Raw genomic sequence first — 19,871 nt, 5'->3', positions numbered from 1 at the left:
AAATTGCTTTAATTCCAATATAAAATACGAACCCATCAATTTTTAATTAAAAGGGGCACTCTTTTATATCACAAAGGCCTGAATCTAGCATGCTACCTTTCAGTTTTGCTTCTTTTCTTTCAAGTTTCACCCTTTAATGTCTAGAGAATAACAAAAATGCAATAAAACTAAAAGAGCACTTTTAATAAAAGCTCAAGCAGGGAGTGCACGTACAACTTCTTGCATATATACATTATGTTCTACCTATGATGTATATCTATATTATAACTGATATTCACATCTAATGTGGAATAAATACATCCACTGAGCAGACCTGCCACACAAATTGTGGGATATTAAAGTCATGTGGCAAAAAGCCCATCTAGACTTGTACCATGGAATGGTGAAGACAGCTCCATGACTGAGGATTTGTCATTGACAAATAACCAAAACCAATTCATCTGATGCAGGGCATTAAGCTGCTTAACGCAAACCTGGATACCATTTCCAGATTATTTAGTTTTAGACAAATCACTTTGTTTTTTTACTTTTCTTTACTTTTTTTTTTGGTCATATTTGAAAATGCCAAATCCATTTTTGCTGCTGCTGAAAGACTAGGGCTGGCTTCATTACTTGGATTACAAGAATTTGATTTATTTTTTAAAAATGTGCTTTCTGCACCGATGCATGAAAACCCCTGTCCACATTATTTATTGTTCAACTGCCAGATTCACTGCTGAGGGAATACATCATATCAAGTCTTAAAAAAGGTTGGTAGACAGAGCTTTGTTGGTGTCGAGTGACAAATTCGAAACAATCTATTTGTGATGCTTTTCCATTTAGTAAAACAAGAGGCAACAGCTAATCAAAATTAAGAAAAAAATGTCTTCACGAATGTATACATCTATGATTATAATTAGATTCAGTCTCTCATGTCTTTTTAATATCTGTTCAAAGAAATTGTTTTGACATCATAAAACCAAAAATGTCTTTCATGGGGTGTTTATGTTTTTACTTCTTGTGTTTAAAATCTTATTCATGCTTCATAATACTATTGTCAAACCCTAGCCCTAAAGTCTCATTGTTAAGGGGGATTTAATAGGCATCTCAGGGAAACATTCATTTTGCCAGGTTAAGCGGATTTGTATTTGACTTACTGCTAGTCACTGATAACATAGATGGAACATACATTCATCTTAAATGATTTAACAAATTTAAAATTGGAAATTCTGGAAGCATTTTGGAGAAGGGGCTGACACTTGACAGTCAATTCCCCAATTCATCAATGACTGACAAGGTGTTCTCGATCTTTGTTAACAAAAATACCTGCAACATGGAACTGAATTCTTAAGAGGCTAGCAACTGTAAATAGCAGCACTAGTTGCATGTTGTGTAAAATATTTGATTCCCTCAGAAAGCAGCACTGTATCACATTGTTGACATGTTCCCTGGATAAAGAAAATGTTCAAGTCTTGCTTTAACAGCAAGAAGTGAGCTTGTTTTGTTTAAGTGTACATGACTGAGTATGGGCACATGCACTTTTACTTTTGCTGCATGTGGAAAAATACATATGAACGTATTATGGTCCACTGCTGTTTTTAGGTAAAAAGATCTACCCTTGTGTTTGTAAGGAAAGAAAGGAACAGACCTCCTACATACAGGGATTTTTAAAAAATAAGCAACATTTTTTTATGTTTTTAAATGTCGACTTTCATGTTTCTGAGTTTGTGTGGGAGTTTGAGAGGGTCTGGCCCACCTCCACACAGGCAGACATGGTTCATGCCTAATTGCAAAAAAATATTTTTTGACACAATCCAGTCCTCAGTGATGAGGGACTAAGTGAAAAATTCACAAAGCCTTTTCCTTCATTTTTTCGGTACAATATATAACACATAAAACGGTAAAAATATATAACATATAGACGTTTGCATTGACTTTGCAAATTTGTTTGCACTAACTACAAAATATTTTTCCACAACTTTGCTTCTAATTAAAAAAATAGTTTGCACAGTAAATCTGTTAGTATGACTGCAATTATCACATTTATTCCAGTTAGGACTGATTACATTCATTGCATTAATCATTATATAAATTAAAACACTGCATGGAACAATATACAGTAGATACACATATATAGTACATATATACATCATAGATATACAGTATATTATAATATATATACTGTACATGGATACTGTACATATATATACTGTACACTGTACTCTATCAACTACCCCCGACTTCAGTTTATTACAAACCCACGGATTCACACAGCTACCTCCTGTACAGCTCATTTCACCCCAACCACACTAAAAACTCTCTTCCTTTTTCACAGTTCCTTAGGTTACGACGATTATGCAGCAACGACATCGACTTCGAGAACCAAGCCCTCGAAATGTAATCATTTTTCATCAACAGAGGATACCCCAGCAGTGTGATTGACAGGGCCCTTGCCCAAGCCAAAAACACCCCCCGGACCATCAACCCGATCAGGAACTCCCGCCATAACAACTGCATTCCTTTGGTACTTCCTTACCAATTTAACACACTTCCTATCCCCAGGACCATTAACCACAACTTTTCCATCCTACAGGATGATCCCTCCATTGGGGCCCTCTTTTCTGATTGCCCTATCATCTCATATCGCCGACCACCTAATCTGCGTAACCTCCTTGGAAGTTTCATTTCACACCTCTCTGCACCCATTCTGACTTCACACCTCTTGATTGGCCTCTCTTTCTGTCCCCTGCTCCCGCCTCTCACTCCTCCTCCCTCCCAACCTTTGTTCTCCCGCTACTTTACCTTTTCCTACTGCCCTGTCTCTCTCACACCTGAAAAGGCTCCACAGCCCAAATGTTGTGTTCTCTTTCTTCTTTTTTTCAGCATGGAATAAACCTATTACTTGTTCCTTTGCAGCCTACGCATGCTGACGCAGCTACCCACCTGCACATATACTGTACATTACTACTATTGTACTGTAATAATAGTTTGCAGTTAAAACCCAGTTTATGAATATGACTTACTGGTGGATACTATAACATATTATTAACATATTGTTAAAGCTAGATGGGGACTGGTTAACATCTAATTTATATCAATATTTGGAGTTTTAGAGAATTTCAATGCAAGACAAGAACTGAGGTGTTTGAGTTGTAGTGGGACTGAGACACACTAATTCAAAGAAATAATAAGGTTTACCTTAGTTAATTAAGTTCTTGGTAAATCAACAGTCTAGAAAAACAAGAAAAAATACACAGAGGATGAATGAGAGAGACGGACAGAAAGATAAGAGAGAGAAGAGAAGAATAGTGCCAGATGAGAGATCCGTTTTCGAATCAACCTTAGAGACCAGGTTCTAGTACTGTATCTGAACCTTGTTAAGAGAGCTAGCCATTCTGTTTGAAAGTTAAAAGCGGTCTCTCCTGATTAGTGAATGCATTTTTTAGAATAAGGAGACAAATTCTTCATTTTGTATAATTTCTATTTATAAAGAGAGTTATTTAACTTTAGGTCGTATTCTGTTTGCTTTAGAAGGGAGGTTTATCTCTCTTATTGGCCTGTTAGTTTCTATAGAGGCTTCTGAATACTTTGTCACAGACAGGGCTTTTTTGAGGTTGGTCAGAACATAGCCCTCAGAGACACCTTGGTGGTAATTTGTATGTTTTATCTTTATGTTGTGTTGTTTAGTGTGCATTATTCTCATTATTAAATATTTATTTATCCCAGTTTACCTCGGATTTGTCACTCCTTAACCAAAGCTGAGCCCAAGAATTAAGATGTCATGTGCCTCTAATTATACCAACCACTCAGGTATATTTTTGGCACTTATTTTACAATTTGGGGGTTGTGATTATTTATTTTAATAATTGATTATCCCACTCAGTACTTTCCGTAAGACTCTAATTTGTGTACCCCCCTCTTTATAACAATATGTAATATACTGTATACAGTATACTATATATGTGTACAGTATAACATGCCTGTTACAACCCCAAGTGTCTAGGGGTAAAGGGGTGTAACATTTAAGATAATTCTTTTGGAAGCAAGGGGGTTTTGGTGAGGGACTAGGCAGCGTGATAACAAGAGTAAGGAACTAGAGTGGTGCCAAAGGAAAGAAAATAACAAACAAAAATGGAGCTGGCTAGGACAGTGAAGGAAAGCTAATCTGACTACAAAAGAAAACCCGAAACACATGGTCTTCGGCATCTTCAACACCCTAGCTAACCTACACTGACTAGCCAAAACCATACAAAACAAATGGCACTCACCTGTACTAAACTAGTGTACTAATACAAAATCAACTAAGTGTGTAAGTGTACCCAACAACCGAAACTAACCTCATATACAAAAGTTCACACAAAAACACAAGTGAACCAGGAATAGTAATTAACAGGAGCAGGGTACAAAAGAACACAAAAGTTGAACTTGTAACACTGGGGCAAGGTAATGACAAAACAAGGATGAACACACAAACAAACAAAAGTACAAAGAAACTAACGTAAAACCAACAAAACAACAAAGCCGAAGCTATACGAAAATACACATACACAAAGCAAAACAAACCAACAAACGAAGCCGAAGCAATAACCAGAAGCGAAGCGAAGCGAAGCGATAACCAAAACCAAACGGGACCAAAGTCAAACGAAAGGCCTCTTCTTTCTGAAAGCCTCCATGTTATATAGTGAATAAGATGCGTTCTGATTGGGGTGATGGTGGGCCAATGGGGAAGGGAGAACAATCAAGGGTCAGCAGTGTGGACATAACAGAAAAAACACACACAGAACACACACTTGGACGTAACAATGCCAATTACATCACTACCCAGAGACTCCAGCACAGACATCTATTTCTTAGATACTGTGGAAGTTTTAGTACAGCTCCATAGGTACTCTGTGATGGGTTCTAACAATACTTAGGCAATGATCAATGCTCATCTGATCTTTTGTTAGCAGGTTAATGCTCTCGGCTTAAAGTTTGAGCAAGACAGTCATACATTTGGGGAGACACCTGGTACCCTGATTAACCTGGCAATGCTTTCTAAGGGGAAGACTACTAGACACTAGACAAGAGAGGGTCAACACACAGGACAAGGGAATACCCACAATAAAGGAGCACTTTACAATACCACTAATCGATGACAATAAGCTACAGTACAGCAATCCCATTGGACTGACGAGTCTCAATCCAGAATCCATTTTATTAGTATTATACCCACTGGGACGCTCCACAGTCCCTGCTCCCAAGAAAACAGAGGAAAAGAGAGTGTTACAGTATCAATGTTCAGTAGATGCAGGTATGTATTGACACACCCTGAGATTCACCTGGAATCTCCACTACTTCTCTCTAGGATGAATCTCTGTTCAACAAACATCAAAAGGCTATGACTGTTAAATACTGTAAGTATCGTTTAATATATTTTATAGTATACTAATTTATCATTGGCATGTCATGATATCAGGAGCTTATTGGCACATTAGCAGTAAAGTTACAATATGAATGGTATTTATTGTCAGTTTATATTGTCTTGGTTGGTAATGCACTCCCAGTAACGTTTTACCAAAATACAGTATAGTTTAAGGATTGTGTTGAGGCAAGAACACTAACGTGAGAAGTTTCCTTGTAGCACTGTGCAAAATGGGATGCATCTGTCTAAATATCTCTCTAAAGACGACAGCTTGGAAATATTTTAAAGCTACTTTCTATCCCTGTGGCAAATGTTTATTTTGTTATGCTCAATGTGTATTATTTTATTCTTATCACTTGAGTCAGACAGGTAAATGTTAGCTGTCTTTACCTACTGTATGTAAAAACAGATATTGATCTTCCTTCCTTGACCTATTGTACATAATGACTAAGATTAAGGGATTTTATCTTCTAATCTAACAGTATCACCATTTGTTTCTATTTAAGAAAACCCATGAAAATATAGATAACATAACGTACAAAGTTTCTCAGCATATGGAAACAAAACTGTTTTCTGTCAGAAAATGAAAATTACTCTGAGAACCCTCTGAAGTACATACTGCAGCACTTTAAATGTAACTATGATGCTTTCAGCATAGAGGCATTCAACAAACTAAAAACATTTAGCATCTACAAACAAATCACAGTCCAACCACAAGCACCGCTCTCTCCAAAACATTTACAACTATTTGGAACAAAGTATAAATCTACTGTAAGTCTGATGGATTTCTCAGAACCCAATGGGAACCAGGCTTTTTTAGTTTTATTTCAATCTACATTCTCTGCATCTCCTCCAATTCCTTTCTTCAGCCTCCAAAACAGCCTTGGGCTTAAGAAAAGGAATGATTTTTGATTTAACACAAACATTCGGACAGTTCTTCTCTACAGTGGTGGAATACGGCTGCTTACCCACTATACAAATATATAATAAACCCCTGATGATGAAAGAGAATTGTAGGTAAATCAAAAAGTTAAGGAAAAAAATCTTTGCACAGCAAAGCACATTTATTTTGATAACCATATTTCTTGACATCTAAAAACAGACTACAAGTCTGACATCGAAGAAAGGGGGAAGTAAAAGGTGATGGCCTTTTTAGCACAAATTAGAGGCTTTTCAAATTACACAATTTGTTTAGTACGCCTTCACCAGTTCTCATTCCACTGTATCAAATACAGAGGAGATGAAACAGTCTGCCTTGGCATCATCAGCTGGGTCTATCTATCACAAGAAGATTTGTCCCTTAACCCAGTACTTCTTCAGGATAGCGGGACAGCAGTGATAATCAGCCACTGCTTGCCTTTGGCGATCATAATGAATAATCCTGTCTGTACCAGAGCCAGCATGAGGCTTTTTCTGCTGCCTCCATCATCTGTTGCACCACTGACTTTCTATCTTTGCTGTTGATCCCCAGCTCTCCTAATATCCTCCAAAGTGACTGGGCTGGAAAACCACGCCATCCTACCTCAACTGGAAATGACCAGACTTTCAATCTACCAGACCAGACTTAATCTACACTACCTTCAGTTCCTAACTAGACGACTAGCAGTCCAAGAAGTTAGTAAAGACCCAACAGGCTTTGCCTTTTAGATCCATGTTGACTAAATGTGCTTTTAAGACTCAAGCGTGACGAAATGGAATAAACATTTTTACCTTCTGCAAGTAAAGGATCATTCCTTTGAGAACAGCATAAAAGGTCTTCCACCCTCTTTTGCCTCTGGGAGCTGCAACAGACATTAACAATTTTATTTTACATTTCAGACATTTACATTCAAATATTAACATCACAGATTTAAAGTAAGACGTTGGCCTTTGTAATGCATTTTTTAAAGTAAAGTAATAAGGGCTGTGGATGGACCATGGTGGCTAATTCTCTTAGCCCTGATTGTCTCAATACACTTAATCCCTCATCATAAATTGTGCATGATGAGTACATTTCAAGCCACAATAAAAGTAAAATGTACACAGTAACTTGTGAAACAAAATCCAATTTTCAGGTATGTGCAGCACTATATTCTGCAATTCAGAATGAGATAACAAAACTTCCAGGGAGTAGATGTGGCCCCATTACATTGTAAACAAGCGGGCTTGTGAAGACATCTCTTTAAATCAAATAGAAATATAGCTCTGGACTTCAAGATGATTTTGCCGATAAATGGAACGTACTTGTTAATTATGCATGCAGATCATGATGGAAACTTTCTGCAGTTAAATATCTGCTGCACAACCTGTACTTGTTTGCTCTTCCATCACATTACATGCATTATTACAGTGACCAGTGAGCAGAAAGGGCCGCTTTATGTCACAATTCTTGGCGAGACCGTGGGTTTGCGACAACATGGCAAATTATAATACTTTCACAACATACATTTGTGATTAACTCAAAACTTGTCCAATTTTTCTATACAATCAATTAATTTCTTTTGTAACCAAGATTTAATAACCATCTGAGAAAGACGGACTGTAGTTCAACTTTATACCGTAATGTACCGTGTTTGCTTTCCCAGTGAAAGATGTGTAACAATATTGGTCACAAACACAATACTGTATATCCTAATGGAAATTATCTTCTGACTCATTTCACCACAGACTGCATAAATCCTACACTGCTCTTTATGTTTTCCATTCAATCTCCCCTACCTTTGAGGGAATCTAAAAGAGAGGTCAGAAAGCTATGGTAACGCAGGAAAAAGTCAAGTGCATAGCAACAGTCTCTTTGGCCTACTTCACAGTTCTCCTAACAAGGCACAATCGGAATCGAACTCCTACTGCCTATAAAAGATAACCTTTTCTTTGACTTTACTTTCTTTGGTATTTTAGCCATCAAGAAATCTCTATGTTTCTTTTTAATGGGAGGCCCTAAAATACTCTACTTAAAAATGCATTTGACACATCTTTTGAAGAAAAGTCCTGTGCTCTGTGAAATCTTTTTTTTGTTGCTTTTTATGATTTCATGACTATTCCTTGTCACTCAAATTCACAAACCCATTATCAGGAAAACAATAGTAGCAATAAGTAGTAATAATTGTAGCAGGTGTACTATAACTGAGATTATAGTATTGTACAGTATTACACATTCAAAACAAATGCAAATGAAGGAAACCATATACAGTAAGTCTAGAGTGATTCAGGGTTGCTTTGGATGTACCGACGTAGTGACAGAACAGGAACCAAAGGGCTGATAAGGCCCAAGAGGTGGCTGCAGCAATATATCACTCTATTGCCAAGTTTCCCTTTGCAATTTGTCTGTTAACTACAGAACAGAATTGAGATTTATTGGAGTTTTTCAACAAAAATGGCTACACTGGATACGGTATTTCTTTAAACTCCAAAGGTTTTAAAACCTTCAAATAATGAAAGCGCCAATAGATAAGTAAATATAAACCAGATTTTTATCTTAGCAATTCTATTCATCCATTTCTTTGTTAGGTCCCATCATCAGATACAAGATCCTCGTTTGAAGTTACATTATTCAGCAATTATTCTCAGGAATTGCTGTGTCCTACGATGTTAAAATATGTTTTATCAGACGCATGCAGCTGGGCATCCTCTATTCCAAATGACCGTTTTGAAGATGCCTTGAAAGCAGAGGTTTGTTAAATTCCCGACTGATGTCTCTGCAACCCACTGAAGATAAGCTTTTCAAACAGCCTTGAAATGTTGTTTTTCATTTTAATGGCATGATTTGCACATTGAATGCTTTTCCTTTACCATTTGATGTTCTCTTCCAAAAGAGAAAGTGAAAACAAATCATCTGGCACTTTACAGCTCGTGGGTTTGAACCTGTAAATTAGATATCAGAAATAAGAGGACACCATTTGGCCTATCTACAGTATCTATCCCATTTGGCAGTAAGTAGTTGATTGATAAAAGGATCTCATCCAGCTTTTTCCTAAGAGAAACCTGGGTATCAGCTCAAGCAACATGGCTGGGAATCTTGTTTTATGGGGCCACAACACCTCTGAGAAGAAATACGCTGTTTCCATCACTTCTATCAGAAGTCACCTTAATTTAATAAGTAAATATAAGAAAATCATTAAAAGGAAAAGTCATTAATAGGGCCCAAAATGTACAGAATTGGGCAATATTTTTTATACTGTAACAGCATGGTCCACCAGTGCTGTGTTAGAGGTTTCTAAAAGTATAAAACTGTTTTAATTTCTCAAACTGGATTTAAAGAACAAATACCCAGTTTTCTGCACAAAAAAAAAACAACATTTGGTGATACATAGCTTAACACATCCTCCAACACAGAAGTGTGGACTGTTTGCCAGAGGTCCAGATTTAACCATAACTTTCCAGCAATCTGACACAGCATCAATGTGTGAAGCGTCCGTAATAATTAGAGCAGACATTACAAATTTCTCCAAAATGGCTTCGGTCTCACCCAAGACTTTAGGTCTGTCTTATTCAGTTCTCTTTTATACAGAAAGAAATAAGCTAATTCCAGGTGCCACCCAACTCTCCAACAACCCAGTGCTGAATGCACACTGACAACCTCAACCTATGATCGCTTCAGATTCCTCTATCATAGTGCTCATAACACAGAAAGTAAAGTTCTCTGAGGAACAGCTGTGCACATACACAGACACATAAAGACCCTCTCCCGACTTAAGTAAGGTAAACCCGAGATAAAACAGAATGTCAGAAGCAACCTTTTCCTAGAAGTTCCGTGAACAGATATAGAGAATCACTGTTAATAGATATTCATAAATAAATAAAAAATGTAAAGCCTTATTATTACAATCAACACCAAATATACAGTAGAAAGCACTTGAAACATTCGAAAAAGAGAGATATTAAGGAGAAGAGTGGCTGAGGAAGCCACACGTGCTCAAGAACAAAGCAAAACTGAAGAATAAAATGGAGCTCTGGTGGATGCTGGTAGTGACTGCATTACACTTTCTCCACTCTATTCATCAGTGGAAGGAACTTACTCAACTACTTGCTCTTAATGTATCTTATATGAATTATCCATAAACTGGAAGTGTTAATATAGCACCTACAGTATGGAGGGTTTTTATGCAGAGTCAAATTTAAGTATGTTGGGTTTTCTACAACCCTGGAACTGGTTGAATGTACTGAACTTTTTATGAATGTACTCAAGTAGATTAAATGTACAGTACGAGTAACGACATAACTCATTCATTAAACTGAATTTCAATCCAAACAGGTCTCTGTATCCCTCAGAAAAAAAGAAAACTAATACTTGAACATGACAATGGTTTGCCAGAAATATTTCAGAAGCACATACAAAAGGAATCATTGTGTTAAATTAAACAACAACCACTAAAATGTCAGACATGTCATTCGATATACCCTATATAAATCACCCATATGAATAATTACGGCAGTATATAAAATTTCATGTACAATATGAATGGCAGTATATAAAATAATGTGTTCATCATGCAAGTGTTCAGAATCAGCTTGTATTTTAATATAACACAGAGGTGCTAGAATTGAGAGCGACTCTCTTCAATTTCTTCAAAATGTAAGATATTTACTTATTTCGGCCTTTGAATGATTATATGAATACCATTAACAGGCAAACAAAAGTGTGGTAGTGTCTGTAAATGATAGGCTCGTTACCAGTCAAAAACTTTTGAATTATAGGGCTTATACTGTATACTTCAAGTGAATCTTGATTTCAACTACCCACGGCTGGGCTCCTCTACTGGGCTGCGAAAAGCCATTTTGGCTCAGAGCCTTCTCTCGGAAAAAGTTAGAGCCAAAACAGTTGCTTCTTATGGAAGTCTTCCAGGGATGTCAAGCGAGTCTTTCATTTATGGTGTCATGCTGCAGCAGTGGTTTAACAGAGCTGCAGAGAGAAGACTAACAAAAACTCAGTTGCAGGACTAAGATAATTTGTCGGGTTTTTCTGGACAAGCTCCCGAAAGAGAATAGCTACGTGAAGTGAAGGAAAAGAAAAGATACAGGCAGACTGAAAAAAGGCGGTGACTGGAGAACTGAGAAAAACCGGGCAAAGGCTGTCTGGAAAAAAAGGGCTCAAGTGTAGCGGAGAAAAGAGCTGCCTGGCTTGCAGCAGCAGAAAAAGTGTAAACAGAGACGTATGGACAGAAGGAAGAGACAGTGAACAGTCAGTGAATCCAGCTAGAGAAAAATAAAGGAGGCAATCAGCGGGTTGAGCTTGCAGAAGGCTGATGTTTGTAGCAGGGATGAAGGTCTTGAATCAGTGCTCTAAAAATAAGAGAAGAAACAGGCTTCTAGGTATTGGCTACAGAAAACAGGTTAGTTGCTTCTGTACCTCAATGTCGGAGCACGGACCAGAGGAGAAAGCCTTCTTAAATAGCCAGACTGATTGAGAACCTGATTGACTACCTCCTGTGGAATTGCAGAGCTAAATCTGAGAATGGAAAGCAGCAAAAAATGATAAACAATGTCCAACATATGCTCACTAGCCATGACAAATGTTTCACAGATGACCAAAGCTATGGTAAAGTACGTATAACTAAATGTAATTTGTGTGGCTCACAAAGCTGCATTTTAACGAAGACAGTCAGAGGAAGCAGGTCCAAACAGCACAAGGCATAAAAAATACAGAATAAAGTGAAAAGGACATCATGGGAAAAGTGTTAGAAGTGACAAAATTTGGCGTGTTATTTTATTAATACACCACAGGGACCTCTACATGTTTCTTCATGGAATATCACTTGGAATAATTTTGTAATATGACAATATACTTGTTTGTTGTTTTATTGCAGATCCAAACAGCTCAAATTTTCCAACAGCTGCATGAATTAAAATTATAAACCAATGATGCCAATGACCTGCGTGATGTAACAGCCAAGCAAGGGGGTCCAGAAACTCCACCTGCATTGGCTTATCTGCGCAGTTAATTTGAGAAGCTAACGACAGGGGTTGCTTATCTTGTCTCCACATTTGCTTTAGAAAACAACAACCATGACAAGAAGCAATTAAAATGAGTTTATTATATTTCATGAGAACAAAAATGCAGAGAAACCTTATTTTGCAGCCTCACACAATGGAAATTTGCTGAAAAAAGCTTGTCTGAATATTCACCTCTTGATTTATTCGATTATTTTTTTCTCATTTGAATTACAGCCCATGTAACAGCAAACTGAACAAGCTTGTTCAGGATAGTAAACTGAGTATTAATTTATTATGATTATATATTTAATTGACAGCTTAATTTTGAATTAGATATAATAGTTTGCTTAATTTCAAATGAACTATATGTTTTGTTACCATGTTGAAGAACATTTCCAAAATCTAGTGACCTACAGTATAACAGACCATCCTATGTTGCTGTGGCACGGTTAAGACACACCCTCATACAGACTACAAACAAAGCATTTTTCTTTGACTGATGATGCTTGTTTGACATACTATCAAGAAATGATGACAGCAATTCACCTGGAAAATGATACCAATCAAAGAGGAATAGAATATATACACTATAGCATAACTAGAACTGATATCACTTTTATTTTTGAGTCACCAACAAATTTGCCCTTCACAATTCAAAAAGACATTCTTAAGCAATCCTAGGCAGCAAATAAAAAAGGACCAGCAGATAAAACAATGTACACATGTTTTTAAGCAAAATAATTATTTGTTTCCTAGGTCATAGCCCAATCTTATTACTTACTTTTCTTTCCATCCATATCGGCGTGGATTTTCCGAGCAAGGAAGCCTGTTTTATAAACTGCAGCATTAGGATCATGGGTGATGTCAAGGAAAGGGTTACTGCCACTGCCAATTCGACTGATGCTTTTTGTGTGAGCATTATCAGTCTTGTCATCAGCAAGTTCAGACAAAGATTTCTTCAGTTCATCTTCATCTCTGCAAAAGGGAGAACGGCAAAATGCATTATTGATAATAGCACAATTATACTTCTTTGTTCATTGGCAAGAAAGTGGTGAAATCACTTGACACAAATACTACATATCCTAGGTATATTTCAAAGGAGGAAAAAGCACTAATTTATTCTGCTTTACTAAGAGTCTGAAATTGAGTAGATGGCTGCAGTAGGGAGCTATGTGCAGGTATAGAACAACAGTGTTTGTGGTTTCCTTCTACGAATGAAAAAGATGCACATTTTGAATGAGACTTGAATATCTTTCAGTGCTTAAAACACAAAAGTAAAAGATTTTGGAGGTACAGTACAACAAATTTGGTGAACAAAGCAAAAAAGATGGGAATTAAATATTTTGTATTGTCAATGTAGTAAAACAAGCATGAAGGAATCTTATTTTTTGGCTTTTATGTGATACTTAAATTTGGCCACAAAATAAAATATGAAATTACTTCCAGCTGTTAGGTTTAATTATTAAGCTTTTCTGGCATCTTTTAAAGCATCAAATATATCTATTTTAATATACTGTAGGTCTCCCACAAGTGGAAGAAAAGACAAAAATCAATCTGGAATGTTTGTGGACTGCACACATTCTGGATGAAGTTATGGCTGGAATTTTCAGAAGTACTGGAATGAAGAAGTTATGCGTGTTCTTTGCCAAGAATGGGTGTTTTCACAAAACATCAAGTGTTCACATCAAGAACTTTAATCACCAAAACAACCCATGATAAACGGAAAGCTTGAAAAATTATAAAATGCAATATCAGGCAGTTACTCCATCTGCTACTGGCAGAAGTGGCCATGTGCAGTCCAGTAATGAGCTCACTCTCTGTGTGGCTTGGAATAGCAACCCATACTGTATACGGACAGCCTGTATGTAAAATAAGCTTTGATGAAAGCAGTTGAAAACATGTTCAATTATTTTTTCAACGCATAAAGACAAAATAGTTCAGCATGTGAAAGAACTACCCCTTTCCAACTCAAGAAAGACCATATTTTATACATTATTTCATGAACAGTATATTATGTATAGATGGCAGGAAAATGTGATGTACTACTGAAGACAACTTCAGAGTAGAGCCATGTGCAATAACACTGCATGGAACAACTCATGGGGATTATGAGTATGATGTCGTTAAATAAGCGTTTTGGTGAAAGAAGGATAGAACCTGAAACTGTCTGAATTGTGGAGCACCCAATATGACGTCTGTACAAAGAAAATAATCTTGAACATCCTTTTATGCAATTCCATAACTCACCAAAATGATCTTTATGCAAGGGTGGCAGGGCATGAATTACAACACTTTATAGATCATCAGAAAAAATCTGGACTTGAACTGCGCCTGTTCAGTTTTAAAGAAGTGCTCCAATGAGTCATCAGTATGGTGCTCTGGTGCTCTATGACTCCACATATAATATTTAAGTCAAGGAAAAGTCCTTGCATATTTCATAAGCAGTTAGGCAGAAATCAATTCCTTAATTGAAAGCAATACAATTGTTCTGAATGAGCAAATCATGCAGTCATGACCTCTACTATATCTGGCAAAACATCTGAACAATCACATGCAGGGATAAGAGTAAACTGTAAACATTACAGACCAACTAATAAATAATTTATTAGGAAAGTATATTTAGATTTTCTGAAGACATTAATGGGATAAAAGCTGTAGTATACTTTCCAGGTTTCAAGTTCTATTTTGACCTATGTCACATAATTATCAGCAATTGTCAACTGTCAAAATTAAACTATAATAAAAAATCTGTCCAAGAAAGTGAAGGTTGTTAATCCATTTTTTACAATTTAAATAACAGTGCTATTTCTCCTATTTCAGCCACAGTAGCATATAACTTGACACACTTTACTTGTACCTGGGGGAGTTCACTGATACATTTGAACCAATATTTCAACCAGTTCAACACAACCGGCATTTAATTTTCTTGTGCAACCTCACAGTACAAAAAAAGAACCTGAACATCAAAAAAATAAAACGGCTGGCTGTAACTACGTTCCTGTCAAGTTCTAGTTGTTAGACAAGCCAAGTATCTAAATGTCATTTATTTAAATAATCAGACTCAATTTTGCTATGATACCCAGGCTATGAAAATAATTCCAACCGAATTACAGTGCAAGTGCAACTGTGTACAGCTGTACTAAAGCAATGAAATTGCAAGTTAACCATGCAGCCTGTCAATTTAGTTTTTTACCTAACTAGTCTGGCAGCTTCAAGGAAAAAAAAAATTTGTGGAAATTTTTTTTAACTATCAATCTACAGTATAACTTAATTTCACTTCTGCCAAGACATCACTGAACATATAGCTATAAGACTTCTGCAGATACAGTATGCGATCAATAATGACATTAATAATAATAATTGCTTACACTTATATAGCGCTTTTCTGGACAGTCCACTCAAAGCACTTTACAGGTAACGGGGACTAACCTCCACCACCACCAACGTGCAGCCATAGTGCGCCAGAATGCTCACCACACATTAACTATCAGTGGGGAGGAGAGAAGAGTATTGAAGCCAATTCATAGATGGGGATTATTAGGAGCCCATGATTGGTAAGGGCCAATGGGAGTTACATCCCTACTCTTTTTGGGAAACACCCTGGGATTTTTAATGACCACAGAGAATCAGGACCTCAGTTTTACATCTCATCCGAAGGACGGCGCCTGTTTACAGTATAGTGTCCCCGTCACTATACTGGGGCATTAGGACCCACATGGACCACAGGGTGAGTGCCCCCTGCTGGCCCCACTAACACCTCTTCCAGCAGCAATCTTAGTTTTTCCCAGGAGGTCTCTCATCCAGGTACTGACCAGGTTCACACCTGCTTAGCTTCAGTGGGCTGCCAGTTGTGAGTTGCAGAGTGATATGGCTGTTGGCATAGAAAATCAAACTGAATGGTGCAAAGTATCTCAAACAAATGATACTGGTCTTCTAATTTCAGAAGACAGTGTGGTATGTGGTAGCAACAACGTACCTTAATATTATTTTATAAATTGATTGAGCCTACTTCTGCAATACATTTCTGATCTGTTGTTTTGTTGTTCTATAAACCATTTTTTTTAAAACTAAACTATAATCTTTCTCCCTCACTGACTTTTTCATCAGTGCAATCCTTTTTATGTTAGGCTGTTTTTCATGTGGAAGTATTAACACACCCTGCAAATTATAGCCAAGCTGTGTTTTTGATAAGAATCCTTTTTCTGTCTGATGAAAATCTTTACAATTAGTTGCCTTTACTGCTATGGCTGAAAGAGAAAAGAGTGTTATTTAAATGAAGAACTGGATTTACAACCTTCACCTTATTGGACAGGTCTTTGATGTCCTAGATGCTACTGCTAACAAAATAAACAGAAATCTCTCTATTTTGCTTTTTTCTTGTTTAGTAATAAATGGGTTTAAAAACTCAAAAGAGAAAAATTGCAGTCCACCACTTTGATTCGTAGAAAAAGCACAGTGAGTAAAGAATAACTTCACTCAATATCCTGAAACTTTACCATGCTTAGAATACATTTTTAAAAAGTAACCTTTAATTTAATTCATACTCACAATACATTTTTGATAGAGTCAACTGTGACACCTTTCTCCACGATACCCTTCTTAAAAAATGGCCTTCACCGATTCAGTACAGTTTTCAAGACTAGGGCATACCGCTGGGTTTACGAAATGAGAACATTAGTCTAAAAATATTAGATGTCAGTGGAAATTAAATACTTTGACCGGGGCATTTTAAAGGTGCTGTATTTTGAAAAAAGGTTTTGTGATTAAGAACGTTCCCACTGCCGCTCGTTGTTTTCTTACTGTGTCCTATTTTATATCACCTGTCATATTACTGTTGATCTCATGACATTTATTAGCTCAAAGGAACATGAAGCCTAAAGTATCTTAGAAATAAAATCTTCTGCGTCCCCAAGTATGAAATCGAAAAAAAAATAACCTTTACTCCCCCTAACACAAAAGAAAATGTGAGCCCAATCCTGGATATGAAACCTAAAATCTATTGAGTAAGAACTGTAACTTCACAAAATATTTCTCAAACAATAAAACCACTGAAACTGTGAAGTCAACATCCACATAATAAGACACAACAATGGTACAAGCCATTAAACCTGTGTGCATCAAGCAGTTTGACTTCAAACAAACCTTAGATTCAAAGTTCTTCTTAGCATCAGTCTGAACACAGATCAGAACAGCTCAATATTGTGACATTTTTTCATTTTATTCTTTAAAGGAATAAAATGTGAACATATATTGTTAATTTAAAATATATTATTTACAGGACATTTACTGTATACACATTTTCCATATTTGCAAAATACAAAACACCTACGCACAAATATAAAGATAAGTCTTTTACTTTATTGCCATTAGCTAAGTCATCTGGGGCTCTCATCCAATAGTTTTTTGAAAGAATCAGTGTATAATCGGCAATGTGGCTAGGCAGCCTTTCCAAACTGCAGCAACTCATAATGTAAAAGATATGCAGCCTGTTCTCATATCAATATGAATTTAACCATTAAAGACTCACATTTTAAACAGGGAGGCCAACATTCTTAAATAACACGATGTCTGTCTACAGACTTGAAATCAAATGTTCTAAAAGGAGATTTTAATTAAAAAGCTCCCCCTCCCATTCACCTTGAGGAAAATTAAGATTAAGATATCATACATTTTGAATTTTATCTAAATGATGTTAACCAACAAACGTGAGGTAGTAAACTGGAGCTTTTAAGTTTAATTTCAGCTGCACCTGTGCAGTCTTTCAATTTAATGGAGTGAAAAGATGTCCGTGCTGGATTGACAGGACTGTCGTGACAGCAAATTAACGCATAAAAATATTTTGTCTCTCTATGTCAAGCGGTCGACAAAATGCTTCAGCACCATGCAAACATATTAAATATTAAAAAAAACAAAATGAACGTTTCATGCATTTTTATAATACTTTTCATACCAAACTACATATTCTACAAATAGGGGAGAACCCATTTCCTTGGCCACCAGGGTAATCTGTAGACAGCCATCATGCACCACTTGGTAAGGTAGGTGTAACTGATCCCCCAGGATTGTAGCCAAGAGAAAGGGAAATCTGCCACATTATTAACTCCCTGCTCTATCATTATGTGGGCAGTGCCCAATCTGTACACCTACTTAACCCTGCTGTACTGTGATATTGAGTAGCAGTTGAATCCCTCACCCAGTCGATTCTGTTTGGTCAGGAACACTCCTTAACCGTCTTCCTTTTTACTGGTGTCCCAACATGGACAGGGAACGAAGCTGCACCTCTGGGGAGAGCTTCCCCTGCTCTCAGCAATTTTAACCACCCTGTGTCTAGGAGTCCCCTAATACTAAATCACTCAAGCCTAACCCAGGAACCTGTAGCCTTTCTCTACTGATCGGATGTCTCACCAAGAGACTGAGCTTGCCTTGAAGCTTCAAGTGCGTCCCGCTCCACCAGAGTGAACACACAGAGGCGCCTGTACCCTTGTTCAGTCCTCTCTGGGCCTGTCGTGTAACCAGCCGCTTCTGGGGTTTGATGGTAACTGGGTAACCCGGCTTCTCACTGTGCCCGTGACAGCAAAGCTCTGACCCGTCTGGCATCTTACCATGACACCCAGCTTCTTATCTGCCTGCCGTCTCACTGCGAGACCCAGTTTGGTCTAGCTCCTGGTGAGCTGAACACAGGAGCCTCCCCACAAGATTCCGTTACTCCCATCACACAGGTCCAACTCCACTGAGTTGGACCTGGACTGATTACTCCCTTGACCTTGTATAGGGAGCTTCGCACTGGTGAGGCCAGTTCCCTAACAGCTTTGTGGGTATGCCATCTTAACATATTCTGGAGTGTCTCATCATTGCCATTAGTGGTCGAATCCCTTTATTAGCCTCTTACAGTAGGGAAGTGAGCATTTGCTTTACCAGCTGTATTAAGGAGGAACTTGATATACTTAATATAGTGATACTTTAGTGCCTAACAAATATTTTCATCCCCATCAATGTCACATTTTGATAAAGTACAAAAAACGCATTTACATTTTTTCAGATGGACCTTTTCATTCAAACTGGTAGAGAATTAATGTACATTTATGATGTTCTTTTTCCGCATAAATCACTGTATGTAAACAAATGTAAAATGTACAATAAATGTGCAGGTGGGTAGCTGCGTCAGCATGCGTAGGCTGCAAAGGAACAAGTAATAGGTTTATTCCATGCTGAAAAAAAGAAGAAAGAGAACACAATGTTTCGGCTGTGGAGCCTTCTTCAGGTGTGTTCAGGTGTGTTCAGGTCTTCAGACCTGAAGAAGGCTCCACGGCCGAAACGTTGTGTTCTCTTTCTCCTTTTTTTCAGCATGGAATAAACCTATTACTTGTTCATGTACTATAAATGTAAGGTTAATACCAGAGTTGTGATGTAAGCTCGTAGAATGATACAACAATCTCGTGGTCTTGCTCAGTCATTTAAATTATATTGCAAAGCTGTCCTGTCAGGATCCAGATTATAATCCTGTTCACAGTATCCAACACTGATTAGTCCACATGTCACTACGTCTGCGGGGAAGAAGCTAATTCAGGCGCTTTTGGCA

The 19,871-nt window shown here is 37.3% G+C and overlaps 1 protein-coding gene across 3 annotated transcripts in view; it reads right to left on the bottom strand.

Moving 5' to 3' along the window:
• Positions 1-19,871, bottom strand: part of psd3l (pleckstrin and Sec7 domain containing 3, like) — a 233,687-nt gene that overhangs the window by 25,284 nt on the left and 188,532 nt on the right. For all 3 annotated transcript variants that reach the window (XM_015337961.2, XM_015337977.2, XM_015337970.2), the window contains 2 exons: positions 13,074-13,267; positions 7,094-7,164 (listed from right to left, as the gene is read on the bottom strand). In XM_015337961.2, coding sequence (XP_015193447.2) covers positions 7,094-7,164; positions 13,074-13,267 — 265 coding nt within the window. The remainder of the gene's footprint in view (positions 1-7,093; positions 7,165-13,073; positions 13,268-19,871) is intronic.

This window comes from Lepisosteus oculatus, chromosome 3, assembly GCF_040954835.1.
Source record: "Lepisosteus oculatus isolate fLepOcu1 chromosome 3, fLepOcu1.hap2, whole genome shotgun sequence".
Classification (NCBI taxonomy): domain Eukaryota; kingdom Metazoa; phylum Chordata; class Actinopteri; order Semionotiformes; family Lepisosteidae; genus Lepisosteus; species Lepisosteus oculatus.
Note: the sequence above shows the minus strand (reverse complement) of the source record. Positions and strands in the feature narration are given on the sequence as shown.